At 42.0% G+C, this 26058-nt stretch overlaps 1 protein-coding gene across 5 annotated transcripts in view; it reads right to left on the reverse strand.

The window, feature by feature from the left end:
- The window catches only part of DOK5 (docking protein 5), a 138191-nt gene that overhangs the window by 56380 nt on the left and 55753 nt on the right, over nucleotides 1-26058 (reverse strand). For 4 of the 5 annotated variants that reach the window (XM_061631219.1, XM_061631218.1, XM_061631217.1 and 1 more), the window contains exon 2: nucleotides 22935-23042. The exons of the other annotated variant lie outside the window; for it this stretch is intronic. In XM_061631219.1, the coding sequence (XP_061487203.1) occupies nucleotides 22935-23042 (108 nt within the window). The remainder of the gene's footprint in view (nucleotides 1-22934; nucleotides 23043-26058) is intronic. 5 annotated transcript variants of the gene reach the window in all.

Here is a 26058-nt window from a genome sequence, read left to right on the forward strand (position 1 = left end):
AGTCACCATTTCATGTACATTCGTGTGGCTCAAAATGAATCCAGAACCATTGGGGACCTTTTGAGTGACTTGACAGAGCCTTAGTAACTGGGTGAAAGGTAACGGGGAGGAAAGTGTGTGTGCGTCTGTGTTCGGCTGCTATTGGGTTATTTTTATTTAGTGGACCTGTTTTTCTGTACATGGCTATTGGTTAGTTATTAGTTATTGGTTGGCTGAGTGTTTGAATGTTTTACTGAAATGAGAACGAAGCAGATGGAGTGATGTGCTGAGAGTAATAGGATTTTGTTGAGTGGTTGTGTTGGAAGGGTTGTTGGTTTAGATGAGCTTTGTGTAGTTTGTGATTGTGTTATTTTTTAAAAAATATATGAGATTGTTATGATGATATACAGATGATGCATTTTTATGTCTCCCAATGTATTTTCATGTTTTGCATATGATTCACTTTTGTGGTTCTCAGCTGCCAATCTACTTAGGTACATTGTTTAGAGATATTTATTTAATTATGTTACTTAAAATGTGGAATTATTATTCTGATTATTATTATAATTGGTAGCAGTAGTAGTATTTTTTGAATGTGTGGTTTTGAACATGAATTTTGTATGTTATTTCCCCTATTGATTTCTTTTTGTTTGGATCTGTAAACCTCTTACAAATTCTCTTCGAGATTTCTGTTGAAATATGAAGCAGTATATAAATTAAACTGAATGAAATAGATTTCTTGGAAAGCCATTCTGAGAAGCCAGCAAAAGATGGTGGGCCAATGGCATGATTCCCAACCTCTTGAGACCTGCTAGGATATCCTCATCACCGACATCACTTTCTCTGTGCCTCTCCTCTCAGAAGGCCAGATTTGACCAGGGGCCTTTTTCAAATACACTTTGGTGAAAAAATGGGGGGGGGTGAACACACTTAGAAATGGGTGGGATCAAGCAATTCCAGTTCCAGAAGAAGTCACCATTTCTGGTCCTCTAGCCCTGCAATATATGCGTAGATACTACTATTTAAGAAACCATGAACACAGATAAGCAAGCCTAGCTACACCACATCACAGAAGTGGGTCCTCTGTGGTCCTGTAGATGTTGTTGGACTCCAGCTCTCATCAGACCTTGCTAATGGTCAGGATTTATGAGAGTTGGAGTCCAACAACATATGGAAGGCCACCCGTTCCCCATCCCTGCTATTCACTTCTGCCATATTTAATTAGCTTCAGCTACAAAGAGCACAAGTGACTGGAGATGGATGAGGGATGCACTATTAGATGGGTGAGGGGTCTGCAAGTTGAAGCAGAGCAGTTGGTGGAGGATGCATCAGAAAGTTGGAGACCCTGGATTGTAATATTGGGCAAGAACTCCTTTAATTTAACACTCAGCCAAGGAAGTGCGTATGTCACCTGGAAAGACAGGCATGCTAATGTACATGATGGGTAGGAGTGAAACATTTCCTGTCATCTTCTGCCTATTTATATTTTTATGAATGGGGATTTTATTACCACTAACCACTCGTACTGTCCCAGCTCTTTGGGGTCCCTTTGTTCTCCTCAGGCTTCGCTCTAGATCTTCCTTGGGCCTCCGTTATGGCCCTGCTCTGCTCCATGCCTATCTTAGCTTGAAGCTGTGAGGCAGCTTCTTCCTCAGGTGGCTCTCTCAGCCAACAAACTGCATATCCTTGCATATGCTCTTCACTACATTCTTTTTGGTGCCTGCTGTTTCTATTTAGGCAAGCCTGTCCAGAGACATAGATGTTGGTGTGTTTAAATCTCTTTTTAATTTACTTTTGTTTTAATTGTACTTGAATGTTTTTAATTATTTGTTTTTAACTGTTTTTATTGATAAGTTTCCCCCTCTAGGATGCACATCTTAATGTGGTGAGGGGGTTTGAGAGTGCTGAAGAAGCTGAAAGCTAGACTCCTAGCAGGGGCACCCAAGGCGAAATGGTCAAAGCTGAGACACCAGACTAAGATGCATCCAAACTCAGAGGAAGGCAACGGTAAACCACCTCTAAATACCTCTTACCACAAAAACCCTATGAACAGAGTATCCAAAATGCAACATGAGATAGTACTGGAAGATGAGATCCCCAGGTCAGAAGGCACTCACCAAGCTACTGGGGAAGAACAAAGGACAAGTACGAGTAGAGCTGTGACTAATGACACAGCTGGGTCAAAGCTGAAAGGAAGCCCAGAGAGTGCACACAGATACGAAAGGAGAGTCCGGAGTTGTACACCGCACACAATAGGATCATGGAATGTGAGAAGCATGAACCAGGGAAAATTAGAAATTGTCAAGCAAGAAATGGAACATATCAACATTACAATACTTGGCGTGAGTGAATTAAAATGGATGGGAATGGGACATATTCAATCAGGCAACTACAAAATATTTTATGCAGGAAATGAGAAATTAAGAAGAAACGAGGTTGCTTTAATAGTGAGAAGTAATGTAGCAAAAACAATTAAGAGCTATAATGCAAGTTCTGAGTGAGTTATATCACTTAGATTTAACGGGAAACCTATTAATCTAACCATCATCCAAGTCTACGCTCCAACGGCAAATGCATTGGAATTGGAGAGATTTTACACAGAAGTACAGGAAGAAATTGATCACACACCAAAGTAAGATGTTTTGATAATCATGGGGGACTGGAATGCAAAAGCAGGGAACAGAGAAGAACTAGGAATTGTGGGGAAATGGGGCTTAGGAGACAGAAATGAAGCAGGAGAAAGACTTATTGAATTCTGTGAAGCCAATAATTTGTTTCTTGCAAACACATTTTTTGAGCAACCAAAAAAACAACTGTACATGTGGACATCACCAAATGGTCAATACAGGAATCAAATTGATTACATATATGGTAGCAGAAGATAGAGAAGTTCCATACTTTCTGAGAAAACAAGACCAGGAGCAGACTGCGGTACAGATCATGAACTGGTCCTATCGAAAGTCAGAGTAAAGCTAAAGAAGATCAACAAAGCACTCATAATGCCAAAATACAATTTAAATAACATCCCAGAAGAATATAAAGATCGAATAAGGAATAGATTTTAGGCTTTAAACTTAGTTGACAGAGAACCAGAAGAACTATGGATTGAAGTCAGAGACATTATCAGGGAAGAATGCAAAAAGACAATATCTCTAATTAAACAGAGAGAAAAACCTCAATGGATGACTGAAGAAACTCTTAAAATGGTTAAAGAGAGAAGAAAAGCAAAAGCAAAAGGAGATCGAAACACAGTCAGAATCCTAAATGCAACAATACAGCAACTAGTATGTAGGGACAAATAGGACTATTACAATGGTTACTGAACAGAAATAGAAGAGGACAACAAAAAGCATAGAAAAAGAGCCTTATTCCAAAAGATTAGAGAAATGAAAGGGAAATTTAAACCAAGGGTAGGGATACGGAATAATCAACAGGGCAACACACTGACCGACTGAGATGAAATAAAAGGAAGATGGAAGCAATACACTGAAGAACTATAGAAAAGAGATGCAAGGTTGACAGATTGATTCCCAGAGGAAACGTATGATGAAGAACCAGAAATTTTAGAATGTAAAGTGAAAGCTGCTCTTAAAATACTTGGAAGAAACAAATCACCAGGAACAGATGGCATACCAATAAAGTTGCTATAAGCAACTGAGACTGAATCTGTCCAAATTTTGACAAAAATTTGTCAACAAATATGGAAAACAATGGCCCACAGACTGGAAGGGTTCAATATATATCCCAATTCCAAAGAGTGGGGATCCCAGGGAATGAGGTAATTATTGAACTATTACCTTAATATCTCATGAAAGTACAGTAATGCTCAAGATTCTACAACAAAGGCTCTTATCATATATGGAGCGAGAAATTCCAGACGTCCAAGCTGGCTTTAGAAAGGGAAGAGGCACCAGAGATCATATTGCAAACATACGTTGGATAATGGAACGGACCAAGGAATTTCAGAAGAAAATCACCCTGTGCTTTATAGATTACAGCAATTGGATTGTGTAGATCATGAAAAACTATGGAATGCTTTAAAAGAAATGGGGGTGCCACAGCATCTGATTGTTCTGATGTACAAGAAGCTACTGCAAGGACAGAATATGGAGAAACTGATTGGTTCCCCATTGGACAGGGTATGAGACAGGGGTGTATTTTATCACCCTATTTATTTAATCTATACGAAGAACATATCATATGGAAAGCGGGATTGGAGCAAGATGAAGGAGGTGTGAAAATTGGAGGGAGAAATATCAATAATTTAAGATATGCAGACAATACCATACTCTTAGCAGAAACCAGTAATGTTTTGAAATGAATGCTGATAAAAGTTAGAGGAAAGCACAAAACCAGGACTACAGCTGAACATCAAGAAGACTAAAGTAATGACAACAGAAGATTTATGTAACTTTAAAGTTGACAACCTGGACATTCAGCTTGTCATGGATTATCAATACCTTGGCACAGTCCTTATCCAAAATGGAGACAATAGTCAAGAAATCAGAAGAAGACCAGGACTGGAAAGGGCAGCTATTAGAGGACTAGAAAAGGTCCTCAAATGCAAAGATGTATCACTGAACACTAAAGTCAGGATCATTCAGACCATAGTATTCCTGATCTCTATATATGGATGTGAAAGTTGGATAGTGAACAAAGTGGATAAAAGAAAAATCAACTCATTTGAAATGTGGTGCTGGAGGAGAGCTTTGCGCATACCATGGACTGCGAAAAAGACCAATAATTGGGTGTTAGAACAAATTAAACCAGAACTGTCACTAGAAGCTAAAATGATGAAACTGAGGTTATCATACTTTGGACACATCATGAGAAGACCTGATTCACTAGAAAAGACCATAATGCTGGGGAAAACAGAAGGGCGTAGAAAAAGAGGAAGGCCAAACAAGAGATGGATTGATTCCATAAAGGAAGCCACAGACCTGAACTTACAAGTTCTGAATAGGGTGGTTCGTAACAGATGCTACTGGAGGTCGCCGATTCATAGGGTCGCCATAACTCATAACTGACTTGAAGGCACATAACAACAACACCAATTGATAAGTTTAATGTTTCTTGTAAACCATATAGAGGTTGTTGTTTTTTACAGTTATGTGGTATATAAATTTTGTTAAATAAATAAAAATAAGAAAGAGCATTTCTCCTCCTCTATGCATAAGAGACATTTTTGAAGAGCCGTGTGGCCTCATTTCACCTGCTCAGTCAACTAAGCCGCATTTCGTCTGGCCCAATCTCCAGTACCTTTTGTGGGGCTGAGGCCACATCAGTGCCAAACATGTAACATACTAGTATACCACTTTAAACAGTCATGGCTTCCCGCAATGAATCCTGGGAAATGCAATTTGTTAAGCGTGCTGACAGTTGCTAGGTGACCCCTACACCCTTCAAAGAACTACAGTTCTCAGAGTGGTTTAACAATGAATCCCTCTTCCCAGGGAACTCTGAATACCAGTTGCTGAGGAGCACAAGTGGGGAGAGCTCATGTCCTGCATGTGGACTTCCCACAGACACCTGGCTGGCTACTATGAAACTACGTCGCTGGACAAGATAGGCTTTTGGTCTGATCCTTCAGGGCTCTTCTTATGTTCTTACATTCTTTTGTGCATTATTTGAGACATGAAAAAGCTGCTCTGGGCATTGATTTAATTGTATCACTATTTTAGTTACATTGTAAAGTTGTGTTTTGATCATGGTGTTAGCAGAGTTATTTGAATAAAGCAGATGGAGTCCTGAGAGAGAGAAAAAATACTTTACTGAAGGAAACTGAACAAGATCAGGGAATAATCTGTGGAGAAATAAACAAAGAAGTGTATGTCTTATTTACAGGCCTGGTGGTACATAGCAGGAATCCATATAACTAAATATACAGGAGAAAACTCTCTCAGAACTACAGAGCCAATCAGAGCACTAATTACCTCAGCAAGGATCACAGGATCCTGACTGGTTGCTAGGCAACATCACCACCCTCTCAGTTTACTGGCTAACTAAATAGAATTAACCCTTAGGTTACTAACTGAACTATCCCCACTGTTGTACTTCTAGCACATGGAAGAGATGTAAATGGATACCTACAGACCTAGAATCACAGAGATCTGCTTATTCCGAGCAACACAGAATCTAGTCTTTGGATTATACAAGGGCAGAATAAAATAAGGCTCTTAAAGAGCAGAATGTTTAAGAGACTATGATCTTATTCACTAATAGGCAAAAAACCTTGCGGTTTAAGAATAACGTTCCTGCCCATTTGGCTGGAGCGGATTTGCCTACACCCTATTATTGGGAAGGCTCGGGAAGGTTCCAGAAAATTGTGTAATAGGTCAGGTGGTGCACCTTGACCAATTGGGAAGGGTTTTGAGCAGCTATATATAGCCTGCTCCTCCTTAAGTGCGCGCCTTTTTTGCCTTGCGGCACGCTTGCACTTAGCTCTTTTGTTGGATGGCTTCAGCTTCCCTCGCTGGATTTCTTCGTTCCTGTGTTTCCTTCCTCCCGTTGCAGCGACGCAGCTGGGCTGTTACAGAGTCGGTGCTGGTTTGTGGCGGTTTTCCCGCCTTCCTAGCTGCGTGTTCCCCTTCACTTGCTCCCTCACAGATGCCACCCCAGTGTGTTAGGGAGTGTGTGTGTCTGGTTTCTTTCTCCTCATTCCCGCTTCAGCTGTGCTGCGGGTGAATAAATTCCCTGTGTAATAGCAGGCAGGCATTGCTTGCTTGGCTTTTGTTGTTGTCATTGTTGTCTGTTTTTCTTTGCTTGTTTTGCTCCCTGCCTGCTCCGGCGTTATTTAGAGCCTGGGGGGTCGTTTCCTTCCCCTTTTATCCCTGCCCGTCAGCTGGTAGATAGTGGGCAGTTTCAAAAAAAACTGCGGGCAAGCGTTTCTTTTTTGTTTTGTTTTTAAAATCTTGCTGCTTGCTCTGCGACAGTTTGTGAGTTATAGTGATTCCCCCACCCCAATTTTTTTTTTTTAGGGGCCTTTTGAGCGGCATGTTTTGTGCTGGTCTGTTGGAGAGGGCCTTTTGATAGTGCGTTCCAGCACCATTCCTCCCCTCCCATTTGTTTTAAGGGCCTTTCCTTGCGCCCTACTGGGGCCTTGCTGGACTGGGATTTGTCGAGGCGTTTTGCACGAGCACCCCCCACTTGTTGGTATCCTCTGTCAAGCCCCCCCCTTCCATTCAGCCTGCTCTGTAATTCTCCCACCCCTTATTGGGTGTTGTGGGAAGTTGGGTCGTTTACCACCTCCCCTTGCACCCCCTCTTGTTCCTTTTCCTGCTTTCATGGGGGAGGTGTGAGTTGCTTCAAAGGGTGGTGGGGTGTCTGTTTTGTCTTATTAATTTATTATATATCATACAATTTTATGATTATTAAATCAATGGATAATTGCATAATTTAATTTTAGGATAATTATAGATATATATTTTTATTATTAAATAAATAAATAGATAAATACATGAATTCATTTTAATATATTTATAGATATATATGTAAATTTAACACACACACACGTTTCTTTTGTTTATTGCTTTTCCCCATATCAATTTATTTTATATTTAGTTCTGTTTGTACTCCTACATTCATGTTTTGGTTTTTAAAATGCTGTTCTTGATCATTTAGCTTCATAATTTTGTTGCATTTATTGTGCATGGAGAAAAAAGTATAGATGCTTATGTAATATCGTCTAAAGGGTAATAGATAATTTATTTTAAGGTGAGTTCATTGGAATCCCACATCTCTGACTTCTTATGTGGCTTCAAAATATGTATAAGTGTGATTCAGAGAAAGGTAATTTATGCTATGCAAGCATAAAGGAAATGCTCTACAGCCAGGTGAACTCATTGTTGTGACTTTCTGAGAGCCAATACGTTAAGGTTAATGGAAAAATAAATAAATAAATAAATAAATAAGTAAATAATTATATATATATATATATATAAGTTTGCTAAATCAGTATTTGTTTGCTTTTTGAGTGATTAAGTTTTAACTGTAATTTTCTTTATGGATCTCTAGTGGTTAATAAGCTTATAACAATAGTTTTTCTATAGCAGGAGTGTAGCGGGAATGTTTTAATACGTTGGTTGCTTAAGGCATTCTATTTGCCTGTAGTTTTAAATGCTTTGTTTTATCCCTGAAATAGCTAAATGAAATATAAAATATGCCTATTTTAGGAATGATCGCTTATTGGTTCTTGCTTAAACTGCTCCTCTAGCATTTGGTATATCTATATCATTAAGCTTTTCCAAGTCATTTTTAATTCAATTTAACTTTATTCCTAAAATATGAATAGTATACTGCTTGTTTCACAAGATACAGGTACCCTCTTCAATCACATCTATTTCATGGCAGTCTCGTGCATACTAGGCGCTGCTATCTGTTCGATTCACAGTCATTCATACGTCGGGATGGCAGCTCTTGTTTACATCATATGAAGAAGAACCTTCTGTGGGAAACCTGCATAGGTTGTGTGGGCTTTTGCGTTATGGCCAGGCTGTCGTCTAGATCCTGATCACTTCTGCTGGGTGCGGTCATCAGGAGTTTTGGAGTGCGTTGCCATCAATATGCTGATGACACACAGCTCTATTTCTCCTTTTCATCTTCTTCAGGTGAGTCTGTTGATGTGCTGAACCGTTGCCTGACCGCGATAATGGACTGGATGAGAGCTGAGACTCAATCCAGACAAGACCGAGACACTGTTGGTGAGCGCCTTCCCTGCTCAGATGGTGGATGTTCACCCTGTTCTGGATGGGGTTACACTCCCCCTGAAAGAACAGGTAGGTAGTTTGGGGGTTCTTTTCGACTCTTCTTTGTCTCTCGAGGCCCAAGTGGCCTCGGTGGCACGGAATGCATTTTACCATCTTCGTCTGGTAGCCCAACTACGCCCCTATCTGGACAGGGACGACCTCGCCTCCGTTGTTCATGCTCTGGTAACTTCAAGATTAGATTACTGTAATGCTCTCTACGTAGGGCTGCCCTTGAAGACAGTTCGGAAGCTTCAGCTGGTGCAGAATGCGGCTGCCAGACTATTGACGAGGACCAGTCGGTCTTCGCATATAACACCTATTCTGGCGCGTCTGCACTGGCTTCCTATTTGCTTCCGGGCAAGATTCAAGGTGCTGGTTTTGACCTATAAAGCCTTACACGGCGTGGGACCTCAATACCTTGTGGAACACCTCTCTCGCTACGAACCTACCCGTTCACTTCGTTCAGAATCTAAGGCCCTCCTCCGGGTACCAACCCATCGGGAAGCCCGGAGGGTGGTCACCAGATCTAGGGCCTTTTCTGTGGTGGCCCCTGAGTTGTGGAACAGCCTCCCCGAAGAGGTACGCCTGGCACCTACACTTCTATCTTTTCGGCGCCAGGTGAAGACCTTTTTATGCTCCCAGGCATTTTAATCTTTTAATCTTCTTAACCTTTCTAATCTTTTAATCTGTATTTTCTTTAATTTGTGCTGTATTTCATTTTTGTCGTGTTTTTTGTTGTTTGTTTATATATGTTTTTGTGGTTTTTTATTATGATATATTGTATTTTACTTTATTTGTTCACCGCCCTGAGAGCTATTTTTGCTAAGGGCGGTATATAAATCGAAATAATAAATAAATAAATAAATAAGAACAAAGGACTTGCTCCTGTAGCTTGAACTGTAGGTAAGCTTTGATGCAGTCGGTGGTTGGTATTTTGGTGTCAATTCAGGATCTTGGGTGTGCCGAATGATGGCTGGCTGCTTTTTTTTTTTTTTTTCAATAATTTTTATTCAAATTTTCATAAAACATACAAGACGAAATCATAAAACATTCAAAGACAAAAAACAAAATCAAAAATAGTTAAACAAAAAAAATAAATAAAATAAAAATAAAAATAAAAATAAAAATAAAAAATAAAGAGTAAAATATTGACTTCCCATTTGTCAAAGATCAGATCAGTTATAAGTCTATAATATATAACAATCCTGTCTCTTAAGTCATATTATAAAATCACTTTCCTCCAATAGTTATCTTACTTAATCATCAAATCTCATAAACATTACTTTATTCTTTCCACAAAAAGTCAAAGAGAGGTTTCAATTCTTTAAGAAATATATCTATCAATTTTTTTTTTCCAGATAAGCATATCGATTAATCCATCTCATTACTAATTATGATAATCTTATTGTCATAACCATAGTCAAAATAAACCTTTCAATTAATCCATCACATCAGAATCTGTTAGGTTCAGTAATTTCAGTAGCCATTGTTCTATTATCCCTATTAGTTCCATTTTCCATCTTCCATCTTCAGTAGTCTTGTTAAGTCCAGTAATTTCAGTATCCAATCTTCCATTATCAGTATTCCATAATAATCTTGCTGTCAAAGCCATAGTCATATAGTAAGAGTCTGATGGGAATTACCTCTATCCCAAATATTTTCTTGCCATCCATTCTGAATAGGTTGCTGAAATACTGCTGTAAAATCATATCTCTGTTCTTTTTTTCAAAATACACTGGGTCATCTCTTGAAAGTTTTTCCATTGTCACATGGCTGCAGTTAATTCCATAGATTTTCTCTATATTGGGCTCCATCACGTCATTCCAGTCCAGAAGATTATCCATGCCATTGATAACTTTATCTCTAGAATCTTCATTAATTTCTTCAGAGATAACATTGAGTTCCAAACAATAAATTTTATTTCTAAAGTCCATAGACTCCAAATCTTTTTCCTGTTCCACGTTTGTTCCAATCTCCGGGGTCTCCTCTCTCACAGGGACCCCTGTTCCAGTCTCCAGGGTCTCCTCTCTCACAGGGACCCCTGTTCCAGTCTCCAGGGTCTCCTCTCTCACAAGGACCCCTATGTCTTTAATCTCCTGTGTCTCCAAACAATAGATTTTATTTCTAAAGTCCATAGACTCCAAATCTTTTTCCTGTTCCACGTTTGTTCCAATCTCCGGGGTCTCCTCTCTCACAGGGACCCCTTCCAGGGTCGCCTCTCTCACAGGGACCCCTATATCTTTAATCTCCTGCGTCATTTTACTCAATTCAATTTTCAACTCCTTACAACCCTGTCGCAGGTTTTGTTTCGTTATCTCAATCTCATCCATTATTTTCTGAAACATAGTTATTTCCAGATTCTCAGCCACTTTCTTAATAGCCATTTTAAAAGAAAAATATAGGAAAACCACTTCTTATTTCAGCAACAATTGGGTTAATACTCCAAACTTGGTGACATCACAGTATAAACAGAGCAGACAGCCTTATCTCTCCATAGTTAAGTAAACAAAATGCAGTTCCCAGGATCGAAACAATTAATGGCAGTCGTCAGAAAACAGATTCGTCAAAATAAAATAGACCAAAAAGAGAGTAGTCTCAGACAATATAATATTCTTCAAAATAAAAATCTGGAATAGAAATCCCTCTTCTGTGTATATCTTTAGAATGCAAATCCAGGACAGCTTTTTGCAACAAAAACAGAGATAAGCTATTAATTAGTGCGTAGCAGAGAGAAGTTATGGCTCCCCAGTGAGATGTCAAAAACCGATCAATCTGGCAAATCTCTTTTAAACAGCAACAATTTAAGTCAAGTAAAAGAAAAATATAGAAAGAAGGGTGCTTGCCTGTTAGTGCGTTCTCTCTTAGAAGATAAGGTGAACGTTCGCTTTATCAGATAGAGCTTGCTGTTGAAAATCCGTCCCACCTTCGTCGGCTGGACCTCGTCCCATAAATTAATGAGATCTGGTCGTCCCAACAAAAATAGGCTTTGAGGTTAATCTCTTCGTTTCTCCCTACCCGGGAGAAGTTTAATCAGTCAAAAAAAAAGAAAGAACTGACTGATATATCTGAATAAGCTTCTTTTGAGGCAGGAGCCCGTCTCAAAAGCAGGCACAGGCTAAGTCACCCTTCCCGGAAGTCCGATGGCTGGCTGCTTTTAAGGTGCCTGGGGTTCACAATAGAATTTATTTTCTGGACTATTTTCCGACAGTGCTTGCGGTATATATGTGGCCTTCTGCCCTTCTGATCTGCATGATACGTTCAGTGCAGCACTTGGCTATGGTTATGTGGTAAATCCCCAGAACCTCAATGTGATTTGAGCTATGCGCCTTGTGCATGCGTTTATTCCGCAAAGTACAGTTGCATTCCACCCGAATGCCGCCTGATCCTATGAGGCCATCCCCCCCCATGTATGAATGATGTACACCTTGTTGCAGCCCATGCTCTGCTAAGGAGGGCAGGACATTACCGTTGGGAATATATCCTGCCTCCTTTTTGCCTCTTTCTTTAATTTTCAGGCCAAATGCATTCAAGAACCCATTTTATGAAAACCAAAGGAGGCTAGTCGCATTCCACCCTGAGACCGCCTGGTCCTATGTGGCCCCTGTTATACTGTTGATGTTCCTGCCTTCGATGATTCTTAGTGCCCCCCCTCTTCCAGGCCGGTTATCCTGGGCAGTGGCCTTACCAATAATTTTAGGGAGCCTTTTGCCCTGGTAAAATTAGCTTTCCGGGCAAGTCATTGTAATATTTGAGCCCTGCACTTATATTGCTGTGCTGTTGTCAGCACATATGCTTAAGTCGGACCAGTGGGCTTGTGATTGAGTGGTGAAGCTGAGGGGCTGCCCATCGCCCTCTCTGTCCCTGGTTCGCTGAGGGACCTTTCTCTCTTTCAGGCCAGTGGGCCAGTACTATCTTTTCATGTATCAATGGCTACGCATTGATTCAGTTTTGATTATTGCTATGTTGTTCGCAAGGCCATTATGTTTAAGGATTACATTTCTTTCATACAGGAGCAGCTGCAACAGTTGCCATCGTGGGCACGTGTTCTGGAAGTATTCTGCTATTTATGCTGTATTCAAAGGGCAAAAACTTATTTCTGTCATAACTATCGCTTGACACTTCTCGGCGCTGGCCTTTAATCCAAGGCAAGAGGAATGCAGGATCATTATGTGGATTTAGGGTCAGTAAGGTCCTTGTGGGTTGGTCGCGTTCCGCTCCTAGGGCCTCTGACCGGAGGAGGCTAATCACGCCCAATGTCCTCCTTCAGATCCTGCCTTTATTTAGGTCAATGTGCTCATCTTGTATGAGTCGCACCTGTTCGCCGCAGTAACTCTGACGATGTTCTATGGTGCTTTTCGCTCTAGTGAATTATTGGTTTCCTCAAAGCGCGATGTGTCCTATCGTGCCTTATGCTCTGGCGATTGCACGTTAGGTGCAGATTTAGTGAGGTTCTCCTTAAAAGTCTATAAGACTGATCAAAAGGGCCATGGCAGTTTTGCTTCTTTATAGTTGCCAGGTACCTGACTTATGCCCATTTTCCACTATGCAGCAATGTTTGTGTTTCAGGCCAGCTGGCCAGCGTTATCTCTTTATACATGCAGATGGTTCTGCCCTGACTCAGTTTCAATTTTGGGCCGTTGTTCGGCGGGCCTTGCTGGCCAGTGGTTGCGATGTTGGAGTCTATGGGCTGCATTCCTTTCAGTTTGGAGTGGCTACGGCCACTGCCCTTGTGGGCTTGAGCATTGAGGATGTCCAGGTGATTGGCAGGTGGCGTTCTTCAGCTATAACTTCTGCCCTTGCTCCCAGCACTCAGAGGGTGTACCAGCTTGCCTTGGGGACGTTCCAGGCATTCCGTGCCATTAGTGCTTTGCCTCCTGTATGGCCTATTCTTGTTCACATTGGCTGCAGTTTATGTTATATCTGAATGGGCAACCTCATATTTCTACCATCGCCAGACACCTCTCTGCGCTGGCCTTTACTTCCAAGGCAAGAGGAATGCAGGATCATGCTGTAGATTTTAGGGTCAGGAAGGTCCTTCAGGGTTGGTCGCGTTCCGCTCACAGGCCCACTGACCGAAGGAGGCCAATCACGCCCGATGTTCTCCTTCAGATCCTGCCTTTATTTAGGTCTCTGTGCTCATCTCAGTATGAGTCGTACCTGTTCGCCGCAGTAACACTGACGATGTTCTATGGTGCTTTTCACCCTAGCGAAGTACTGGCTTCCTCGAAGCGTGATGTGTCCTATTGAGCCTTTTGCTTTGGCGATTGCACGCTAGGTGCAGATATAGTTAGGCTTTCCCTTCGAGTCTCTAAGACTGATCAAAAGGGCCGTGGCAGTATTATTTCATTGAATGTTTGCCAGGTCCCTGAATTGTGCCCAGTGGCTGCAGTGCGTTTATTTCTGTCAATGAGGCCAGTGGGCCAGCATTACCTCTTTATACATGCGGATGGTTCTGCCCTGACTCAATTTCAATTTTGGGCCGTTGTTCGGCAGGCCTTGTTGGCCAGTGGTCACGATGCTGGAGTCTATGGGCTGCATTCCTTTCGGATTGGGGCGGCTACGGCCGCCGCCCTCGTGGGCATGAGCGTTCTGGATATTCAGGCGATTGGAAGGTGGCGTTCTTCCGCTTTCAAGTCTTATATCAGGTATTGATTCTGATGTATTGTTCTTTCTTTCTTAGGTGTGCTGAGCCTTCCGGTGCCTGCGAGGGTCGTCCTGTGTGGCCACTCGATTTTATTTTGGGCCCATCGGAGAGCCTTTTCTACACTTGCCGGGACACAGCTGCAGCTTTCCGCTAGAGCAATGGTTGGCTGGGTGGCTCAGAGGGGCTTGCTTTGGGATGCGCTCATGCCTTTGGTGTGTCGCCTTATGGCATCGCTTAACCGGCCACATGTGTTGGTGCTTCATTTAGGGGAAAACGACTTGGTGCAGCAGCCGGGTATGGATCTGCTGCTTAGGATCACCCGGGATTTTAATGCTCTTATCCAGTCATACCCGGACCTTGTTATAGTGTGGTCTGACATGCTGGTGCGACGTGTTTGGAGGGGTGCACTGCACCCCAACAGGATCGACAGTTCCAGAAAGTGTGTGAGTAAGAAAGTTAGGAATTTAGTTTTGTCATTGGGTGGGGCATATATTCCACATGATAGGATCCGTTTTCATACTCCATATCTGTTTCGAGATGATGGTGTCCATCTTTCGGATATTGGGTGTGATTTGCTATTGGAGGATTATAGGTTGGGTTTGGGGGCTTTGTTTTCTTTGGGTAGAGGGGACCAAGCTTAAGCTGATCCCCTCTTGTGGCGTTGGATTCGGGCAGGTGAGGTAATTGGGGTTAAAAATGGAGGTGGATGAGGCATTTGGGTAAAGGGCACTCCCTGGTGAAACATCAAGGCATAATGCCTGGTGTGGATCCGGGGGGTGTCCACGTGGGACCGGCTTGCGCATCATGGTGAACGCCTGTACGGTGGGGCCAGGATGCGGAGGTTGGAACCACAAACCTGACTCCGATTGCAAGGAGGGAGAAGTTTTCCCACATCCTTGTCTGGGGAGTTGCAGTACGATGTGACTGACTTGCCTCCTGGTTGGGAGGGTCTAGACCCTCATAGATAGGATGAGCCTCACCTGCCCGAAGGATTTGAGATTCTTTAATTGGTGGATTGGAATTTGATTGACTATGTGTTATATTTTAATAAATATAACATTTAAACTATACATGTGTCACGAGTCTTCCTTGGTGTGTGGGCAATAACGTTCCTGCCCATTTGGCTGGGGCGGATTTGCCTACACCCTATTATTGGGAAGGCTCGGGAAGGTTCCAGAAAATTGTGTAATAGGTCAGGTGGTGCACCTTGACCAATTGGGAAGGGTTTTGAGCAGCTATATATAGCCTGCTCCTCCTTAAGTGCGCGCCTTTTTTGCCTTGCGGCACCCACCCACCCCTCCCTTGTCAGTATGGGCTCTGCTAGTCTCCTGAGGGGGCTGAGTAGGAATTTTTTTTTGGAGATTCTGATTTCAGAATGTCTTTGGTTTTGCCTACTCCATACTGCTTGGCTTTGATTCATTTGGCTTGTTCTGGGTGGGTTGTGGTGATTCCGGTTTGGCTGGCGTTGGATTCGGGCAGGTGAGGTAATTGGGGTTAAAATTGAGGTGGATGAGGCATTTGGGAAAAGGGCACCCCCTGGTGAAACATCAAGGCATAATGTCTGGTGTGGATCCGGGGGGTGTCCACGTGGGACCGGCTTGCGCATCATGGTGAACGCCTGTACGGTGGGGCCAGGATGCGGAGGTTGGAACCACAAACCTGACTCCAATTGCAAGGAGGGAGAAGTTTTCCCACATCCTTGACTGGGGAGTTGCAGTACGATGTGACTGACTTGCCTCCTGATTGGGAGGGTCTAGACCCTCATAGATAGGTTGAGCCTCACCTGCCCGAAGGATTTGAGATTCTTTAATTGACGGATTGGAATTTGATTGACTATGTGTTATATTTTAATAAATATAACATTTCAACCATACATGTGTCACGAGTCTTCCTTGGTGTGTGGGCAATGTACCTATAGCCCACAGATATTTCTACCAAACTTTAAAAAGCAGGGAAATTGGGCAGCTATAGTGAATGCACCAGGGGAACAGGAGACCTGAACTCCTCTCTGAGATATTGGACTGCCCTACAAAGTTGTCAAAATGCAAACACAATTTGGGCTGGTCTTTCACAGTCCAATCCAATTCCTGTGTAGCTTGGAAGAATTTGGTAACATGTGCCTCTGAGCATATGGTGAGTGGTGGCAACACCTGCAATCAGCCCAAATAATAGAAAAAAGACATGTCCTGTGCTGATCTTGTTTTAGCCGGGATGAAGTAACATTATTAAGACAGTTGATATAGTTCAGATGGTCACTTTAAATATGTCTGATTTACTTTGCAATTTTAGTGAAGTTTTCTATAGGAAATCATTTTCCTTTGCTTTTGTTTCTATGAATATGTGAAGTACAGCAACACTTTGCAAAATTTATACTAAAAAAACTCCAAGCATAATTGTGGAATAATGGCACTGACTTCTGCAAAATAGTCTCCAGTGGACCTCAGAAGTGTCTCAATTTGCACAAGATAAAACAGTGGAAAGTGAAATATATTCTAGCAAAATTCTAGGTGTGCTCTATGTTTTTAATTGATCGTGAACACCTTGCCTTAAATAAAGTGGTTTAAACATAGCAGGCTGAAAACATGCATCCTCTTTTTTCCAACAGCTAGAGTCATTGCTGATGTAGCAACATATTGTAATCAGTCTGATTTTACATCAAACTGCAGTTTCAGATTCAACTGTTAATGCACCCAAAATCGAAATAGTACATAACCTCCAATATAAAACACAAAAGGCTGTCTTCACCATCACATGACAATGACCAATAAAAAGGCTTTGAAATTAATAAAAATACATTTGACACATTTTTCTAGGATGAATAAGGAGGGGAGGAAATTTTCTGGTTTAGATTCTCTGTAGAAACATTAGCAACACAGGAAAGAAGCAAAGTAAGAATAACACCAACAAACATACAAAAATATAATTCTCCATCTTTCCCTGCTTTTTAATCCGGGAGGTAGGAAATGGGATCCTGTGCAAGTTTGCTGAGAATGGACTGATCATTTGCATGCTTATTGAGTTAAGTGGGATTTACACACACACACAAGGCAATCATGCTTAGGATAGGTGAAACTGACCACAGGGGATGGGGAAGGGAGGAGGGGGAGGAGTGAGGGGTGGAAAGGCAGAGGGGAGGACTGGGATGGGAGCAGGCAGGAGGGGGAGGGGAGAAGAAGGACAGATGTGGTCGTTTGCATGTTTATTGAGTTCAGTGGGATTTACTCCCGTGCAATCATGCTTAGGATACGTAAAACTGACTGGGGGGGGAGGGACAGAGGGCTGGAGTGGGCAAGGAAGGCGGAAGAAGGAAGGGGAGGAGGCAGGGAGAGGAGAGGGGAAGGAGGGAAAAGGTAGGTCTGATCATTTCTATGATTATTGAGTTGAATCGGATATACTCCTATGCAATCATGATTAGGATAAGTAAAACTGACCAGGCTGGGCCTGCCAACCAAGATGTCTTCTTTATCTTTCAAAGTTGGGCAGGGGGAAGGGAGAATTCTACCTTGTGGTTTTTCCCATTACAATGTTGCAAGAACACCTGCACTTGGCTGACTTTCTCTTCTCCTAAAGATACAGGATCAGTCTCAGGCCCTGAACCTGGCAACCCTACCTCCCACCCAAATTTAAAACAAAGCTGTCCCTGGCCACATCCACACCAGGCCTCTACTTTGGACAATCATTATCTATTTATTTCGTGTATTTATATACCGCCCCATAGCCGAAGCTCTCTGGGCGGTTTACAATAACTAAAAACATTAAAAACAAATATACAAATTTAAAAAAACATCTTTTAAAAACAATTTAAAACAATTTATCATGGCTTCTCTCAAAGCCATGGCTCAAAGCCAATCATGGCTTCTCTCAAAGAATCCTGGGAAGTGTAGTTAGTGAAGGGTGCTGAGAGTTGCTAGGAGACGCCCTGTTCCTCTCACAGACCTTCAGTCAGAGTGGCTGACTGTTAACCATTCTCTCAGGGGAACAGAAGCTCCTCTCAGCACCCTTCACAAACTACACTTCCCAGGATCCTTTGAGGGAAGCCATGACTGTCTCAAGGGAAATCAAGTCTGGTGTGGGTGTGGCCCTCTGATTAGCCAAGCCCAGCAGCTGTGAGGCTTTTAGAACACTGACAGTTGGTCCTTACTGAGCATGCCCTGCGTTATAATAGGCTTCCAGCCAAAAGTTCTTAAATTAATTAAAAATCAACCAGGCATTTTTTTAACTTTTAAACTGCAGAAGATGAAGGTCAGAGTATGGGGCAAGGTTAGTATTAGGATTACAGGTACTCTGTGAACATGGCTGATTTTTAATGAATTTCAACAGATTATGAGAACTCGCAGAAAAAAATCCAAAAGGGCTCTGAGGTTTTTCTCTCTCTCTTTAGACTTTGAACTCTCGATTCTCTCTGACTGTTTTGTGTATCGCCATGAAAATTGACAGGGTTGTTAAGCAAGCGTTTCTGAGTTCAGAACTATAAGTTTTGTAAGGTTTTGTTTTGAAATGAGCTTATGGGAAGCCTCAGAATGGCATGGAGGATATTTTCCATTTAACATTGCGGAATGTGAAAAATCCCCACTGACTATAGTATACAGCCACTCTTGTGGCTGTATAATAATAATAATACCTACAGACCTAGAATCACAGAGATCTGCTTATTCTGAGCAACACAGAATCTAGTCTTTGGATTATACAAGGGCAGAATAAAATAAGGCCTCTTTTAAAGAGCAGAATGTTTAAGAGACTATGATCTTATATTCCAGCCACAATTCCCAAAGCATTCATACAGTATGTGGATGCACCACTTATACTTTGCATTATCGTGTGGAGATGGGCAGAGAGGGAAAGAGACATAAGATTTGCATCAATAATTTGTCAGCTCAGTATCACTGCAGATGATACACCTTCTGTGCCAAGCTGAAATTAAACTGCTCTAAATATATATTCCGCACAATCCCTATAGGAGTTTAGATGAAGCAAAGGAAGGGAGTTTGAGTCTCTTCTCGTGTCTTTTGAAAATGGCCTGAAATAAATTTTCCCTGAACTTCCATTTCTAGACATGTATAGCCAAAAGTCTCCAGAGCTTTATGACCAATCCTGTATAAACTATGCATCAGAGAAATGTATATCAGAGCAAATAGTTTAAGGAGATTCAAATGCAGTGTTCTCACGAGGTATATTTCTGAAACACCTCTCAAGCCAAATAAGAATTGAACAACCACCAAAAGCTTGTCTTTTCACTCCCAGGCTCCTAGATTGTTTGCACACCCAAATCCCAATTATCTAATATATTAAGCTGTTGCCGTCAAATATTAAAAATTAAAGGGTCTACTGTTGATATGGTGCTGAAGGAAATTGCACAGGTGTCTTCTCAGGCAGAGTAAAATCAGTATGTGGTTTCCCAAGACACACCCACACACATCAGAAGGTTCTCAGCCCAGTAATAATATTTATGTAAATAGTGAAGAAATTATATTGTTTTCATTGATACAACCCCTGACAGACCTAGGCATTCTCTGAATGGGGCATATTAATTTTTAAATTAACTATTTATATCTTCTCTAAAACTGATTATAAACTGATAAGGACATAAAGACTTAAGAGGAGCTCTGCTAGATCAGGTCAAAAACCCATCAAGTCCAGAATCCTGTTCTCACTTGTGGCCAGTCAGATGCAGATTGTGGGTATGCAGATTGGGCCCACAGGGAGAGGGCAAGTAAGTGGGCAGTGGTTCATTGGATAGATGGGGGGAGCATCGCACCCAAGGGCACCCCAAAACCAACATCTACCACTGTCCCAGGCAATTATTGATGAAGGGAGGCTCTTCCTAGTCTCATATAGAGGTACTCAGAAGCCTAAGCAACCATGCAATGGAGTTGTTAGATACTGCATTTACAAGAGGGAGTAGACTGTGCCAATCACAAATTTAAGAATACAAGAAGGAAGATCAAGCAAAAGCATCCTAGTGACCTAGGCAAAATATTAAATTAATACTTCTACCTGCTACCCTCATGCCTAACCATATACACCCCAGATCTAGGATCTTGCATCATGGATCTCAGACTTATTGAATACTAGGGAGGGCCAGTGCTGGTTTGAAAGCATTCTATTGACCTAACAGGCCAGTATCAATTCAAATATGTTCTTTGTCCACTAACTTCTGCTTTTACTGATCCAGTTTTTTCACTTGTAAATATTATTGATATTAATATTGATAATTTTAAAAGAAATACTGCTAAAATTATCATTCAATATTTTAGAGGAGGATTTTTTTAAAAAAAAAAGGTTTTGAAAATAGCTGCAGAAAATCAGATTTGCAATGATAGAGAATAAGTGAATTAAAGGGAAATTTGGTATCAAATCTGACTTGGGCAGAATTCTAGCACATCCCTACTGAATACTCTTCAGGAAATTGTCTTCATCTGCTCTCTTAAGATCCCCATGAAACTGACTTCACTTCCTAATTCCACAATTCTCCTCTCCTGGAGGCTCTGGCTTGCTTCCTCAGTGACCCCTTTCCTCAAGGATCCTTAGGAACTGCTGCTGAATTATCCATGTACACGTGTCATTCTGACTCTTGACTTCTTCCATGTTCATCTGCCCAGTGGTGCTTCTGCTCTGGTCCACTGTCTATTCCCTGTTCCCTGTGCATCAAGGAAGTGATGGCGGCAAAATACTGTTCTGCCCCATAGCTGTTATATTGGAAATGCTATCCCCTATGATACTATGGCTACCAATAAGTCTAAATGAGGTATGCAAAGTTACAGTGAACTTAGCGGAATTAAACTACAGCTCTTTCACGAGGCAGCAACTTTACCTGCAAATGAAAATGTGATCATAAATTTATTATTATGCATTTCCCCAGAATGCATTGTGCTTTCCTCTCTTGGAAGCTAGTCTTTTCTTTATGACTTATGAACAAGGTGTTCTTTCCTAATTAATATTCATTCCTGAGCATGATACATTATGCATATGATTTTTTTCCCCATGATCCTGTAAATCTCTGACTTTGCCTCAATACAGCAAGGAACATTTCTCCCTGCAAACAGGCTTCCTCTCAGATTTGTATCTACATATGCAACAGGATGCCATGTGCACGGGTCCATCAAGCCTTCTTGATTGCATGTGTAGTTTCCAAATACTGCACCAGGAATTATGCATAACTAATCTGTGGATGAAAGGTGGATGAAAATAATCTGACATGTGATCCACATCAACATTTCATGGAATGAACAGGGATACACGATCCTCTCTCTCTTGAGATGACATTGCAAATGCAGATCCCGATCTTCAACCTTGAGCCACTGGTAGTTACTATTAGCATTGCCTTACAAACTGAATGCAACAACTTATTACACATTTCTGGAATGGGGATCCCATTCACATCCTGGTCTTTTTTCTCTGTTCATTCCCCTACCTCAGATTCCAAGCAAAGCCTCTGACAGAGTCCTGCTGTCTCATGGTGGCCAGGATAAGATATATGGGAAGGTAGACTTATTGTTTTTTCCTTGCATGGATTTTAAAAAATTCCCCCCATTGATTTTAATGGGAGGAATTAGTTAAACTAATTCTAGGGTGCCATATGGCAGGGCACGATCCTGAGGCCTCTTCAATAAATAAAGGGAACTTGGATCCAGTGGATACAAAACTACCTTTGCTTAGCCCTGGAATGCCCCATTTTGGTGTCTACTGATGGTGGGAACACCATTGGCAGTACAGTTTATGCCCCCAAAGCTTTCTGTGGGCATGAATGGGGCTCTCGGATGGACACAGACCTCATCCGCAAACAGACCTCCTCTCTGCTGGTAGCCAGGTGCCTCTATCCCTTTCTAAGCACCATCAAACAATCATTTGAGAGGGTTAGAATTGCTCTGTAATTTTTTTTTTTAAGTAGTTCCTTAAAAACGCATTACGTACTGATTTTTGTGGAAAGGCTGCAGGCGATTAAATATACAGGCCACAATATAGCTAATGCTAGTGATGACTAAGTCTTATTGAAACAATGTCCATTCCATTCAATGGTATTTGTGGTGCAATCCAATACCAGGCACCTGGTTAGCCACTGTGAGAACAGGATGCTGGACTAGATGGGCCACTGGCCTGATCCAGCAGGCTCTTCTTATGTTCTTATGTTCTTATGAGTGATATTCTGCTAATGTGTCCTAGCAGCACAAGGATTACTGCTAGTGCAATGGGACTTCCACTTCCTCTGCGTGTGCCCTCCCCAAATGTGCTCTGGGGAGATGGGGAATCCCTAGAACATAATTAGGGGGTGCATGATAGGATATAAAAAGTACCATTGTAGTAATCTAGTAGCCATCCTTGCACTGATGGAACCCTGACTTAGCATTATGTTGGATACAAGCCTATGTCTACTCAGAAGTAAGTCCCACTAAGTTGAATGGGACTTAAATCCAGGTAAGTTTGTACCTGGATTCCAGTCTAAGTCACAATTATCATTAGCCGGATTGCCACTAAAGGCTAGATTTTAACCCTAGGAGTTATTTACATTGGATCACATTCTCAGTGGAGGAAACGTAGGGGAAACTTGCATGTCACCAAACACCTCTTACCTTATGGTAGCATCTGAAGTAAGCAGCACGCTCATCTGAAAATTTCTCTATTCTTTTGGGCCCTTTGCTCGATGCTTTCTTGAAGACTAGCCAGCATCTCTGATAAATCTAGAAACATTAAAACATGTTTGTTTTCAAAAATCTTCATGACATATGCTTCTGATACTGTAGCAGCTGATGGCTCCTATGTCAGTGGAGCAGTAAATCCACTTCTTGAAAGTTCAGACTAAAACCTGGAGCAGATTCACTGCCTCACTGACACTGGAGCCACCTGCTTCCACTGCTCTGATGTTTATTTTAAATTAATTCCATTTGTGGGCCTGTGAAAATGCAGGGTGATATTCAGCCCAGCAAAAATGCCTTGAGTTGGTCCTGATCTTTCCCCTCAGACTCTTTCTCCTTCTGGTTCTCCAAATGATGTCCTTTTTTTCTGTTCCATTTCCCCAACTTACATTCTCAGTTACAAATATGTCTCCGGTCATAAATAGGCAAGAGCTGCTGCTTCTGGTTGCCAGAAGCCTACCTTACTTACTTTCTTTCTAACTTATAATGCTTATATCCCCCTTTAGAGCCCCAAGAGACTCTCTAAGTGACTTATATAGATTTGCACAATACAATCACCTTCAAAAAGATCTGCATTTACAGGGTGACATCCAACAGCGTGCAAGTTGACATCCCCCTCCTCATAACCTCTCCCCTCTTGGGTCCGCTGCTGAAATATGTTCACCAACCTTCACAGCTGTTTTGCTGTTGCCCCTGCAGTTCACCTGACTCAGCCCCTAACATCCTCCATACTCTTCCCCTAGAAGGAACAGCATTCCCATGTACCATTGGTCTTGGTTTGGTAGGGGGTATCCCTCACCTGGTTATGTGTCTTACTTTACAGATGACAGACCTCTATTTAAAGGGTTCTCAGGGGACAGTCCTCTGTTTAAATGTGTCTTTTATGTGAAGGGCTGTCCAGCCCAAGTCCAATGTAAAGATAAAGGAAAGCCTTGAAGTTACCCATCAACAGTTAGCACCTGGGTAGCAAGACTGAGTAGGCACACACATCACCTGGTCTTAGACTTCCCCACTATGGTGAGATGCATTGTGTTTCTATTTAAATTAGGAACACAAGAAGGTATCTTATAGTGAGTCGTGGTTTATCTAGCTCACAATTAGGAATAGGCAAGAAATTTGATTCAGTTTGCATTTCAAGCCAAATCTATCAAATTCGCACTTTCTGAAACAACATGAGAACCAAAACACACAGCCATCCTTCGAAATTCACCTTTATTCATATTTCGCCAGGCAGTTCACCGGCTAAACAATGTTTACAAAAATGCGTATGTTACCTGAAAGTGTGCATAAAAAATGAATATATGAGTGAAAATAGCATGCAAAAATGCATTATATGATGAGAAATGGCTTGCAAAATTGTATACATTATTCAAAACGATCCACAAAAGTGTGTTTGCTAGGAGAAATTTGCTTTCTTTCTAACTTATGATGCTTATAATGCTTATAAAACGCTGGAGAATTTTCAAGAGGATTTTTTTTAAAAAAAATCTCAAATTGCTGCAGAAATGTGGAGAACTGAATTTCAGATTGGAAAAATGAGAAACTGAGGGAACTGAAATTGACAGATCTTTCCATCCCTATTCACATAGTGACTGACAGCAACTCTCCAGAGTTTCAGACAGAGGACATTCCCATTCCTGCTTGGACATGCTGCAGAAGACAGGAGAGAGAGGTAGGTGGAGCCAGCGAACGGGCGGATGGCCTGGAGGCTCCTGACCGGCAATCTGCCACGGATTGCACCAGGGGAGTGCTACTCTCCCACCCGTACGAGGGGGCCTTGAGGGGCCCCTCTGTGATGCAGAGGCCCTCGGCCAGGGCCCTTTGGTGCCGGCCCTGTTTGTAAAGTGTGGAAGTTAGAATGGGATTAGTGGATATTATACAATTTGTGTAGATGTAAGACAGAATTTGGGGGCGATGTATATGTGTTAGTGCGGTGAGTGGTGCAATCCAGATGTGCCTTGGCAAGAGGGAAGGTGAAGAAGAAAGGGATCTCTGATGTTTTCAAGATGTGCTGCTATGTTTGGGGAATTTTATTGGTTTAGATTGCATTATTGTTTTTTCTTACATTTCATTGTAGGTTTTCATTGTAGGCTTGTTTGTTAGATATAATATATATTAATAAATAACAAATGTATTACTTGGAAAACCATTTAGAGACTGTTTTAGTAATAAGTGATACGGCGGAGGCTGGCCCATTAGGGCAAATGAGGCACTGCCCCATCATCCTCAGTCTGTTGGCCTAAGCCAGCCCCCATCTGCCTGCCTTCTTACATACATCCAGTCTAGACTGGGGCACCAGCTGTCAACTTCCTCCTCCTTAGCCTCAGTTAGTAAAACTCAGCAGGAGGGTAGGGACAAAATCAGGATTAGTTGGCTCTTCCTGTCATTGGCCCTGGCTCCACCTACTGTGGGCTTCATTGACTTCCACACTACCAGTTCCAGTGGGCATGAGCCAATGGTGAAGTGATATAGAAATGTATTAAATAAATAAATAAAATTAAAAGAGACATCTCCCAATCAGGGTCTCCCCTTCACGTGGGTAAAGCGGGATCCCGTACACTGACAATGGAGAATTAGGTCAGGGGTGTGGCCATGGTGCTCATTGGCAATGGGGGGGATACCCTCCACAGCCTCCCCCATATGTTTTTTCATCAAGCAGGTGGAGGGTTATGTAAACCTCCCTAGTAGGTGATTATCATGGAAGGCTGACAGGACACACCAGTCAAGAAACTAGGCAAGAACATTATTGCCTCTTAAGCTAGAACAGACCAGATATGGGAAGCCCTGACACTGTCCAGATACAACTAAGTCAGGTGCCACCTAGTGACTAAACTAGAGTCACCTAGTGACTAAACTAACTACCTTAAGAAGTGACTCTCCCAGTATCAACCATCCGGGGCCCTACAATTGGTAGGGGAGGTCCTGTTGGTGGTGCTCTTTCTGGCTGCTGCTCAGTTGGCATTCACCCACGGCAGGGCCTTCTCCATGGTGGTTTCCCATTTCCAGAATGCCCTCCCTGCTGAAGTATGTCTGTGTCAGGAGAAATTGAAAGACATGCCTA

The sequence above is a fragment of the Rhineura floridana genome, chromosome 6 (assembly GCF_030035675.1).
Source record: "Rhineura floridana isolate rRhiFlo1 chromosome 6, rRhiFlo1.hap2, whole genome shotgun sequence".
NCBI lineage: Eukaryota > Metazoa > Chordata > Lepidosauria > Squamata > Rhineuridae > Rhineura > Rhineura floridana.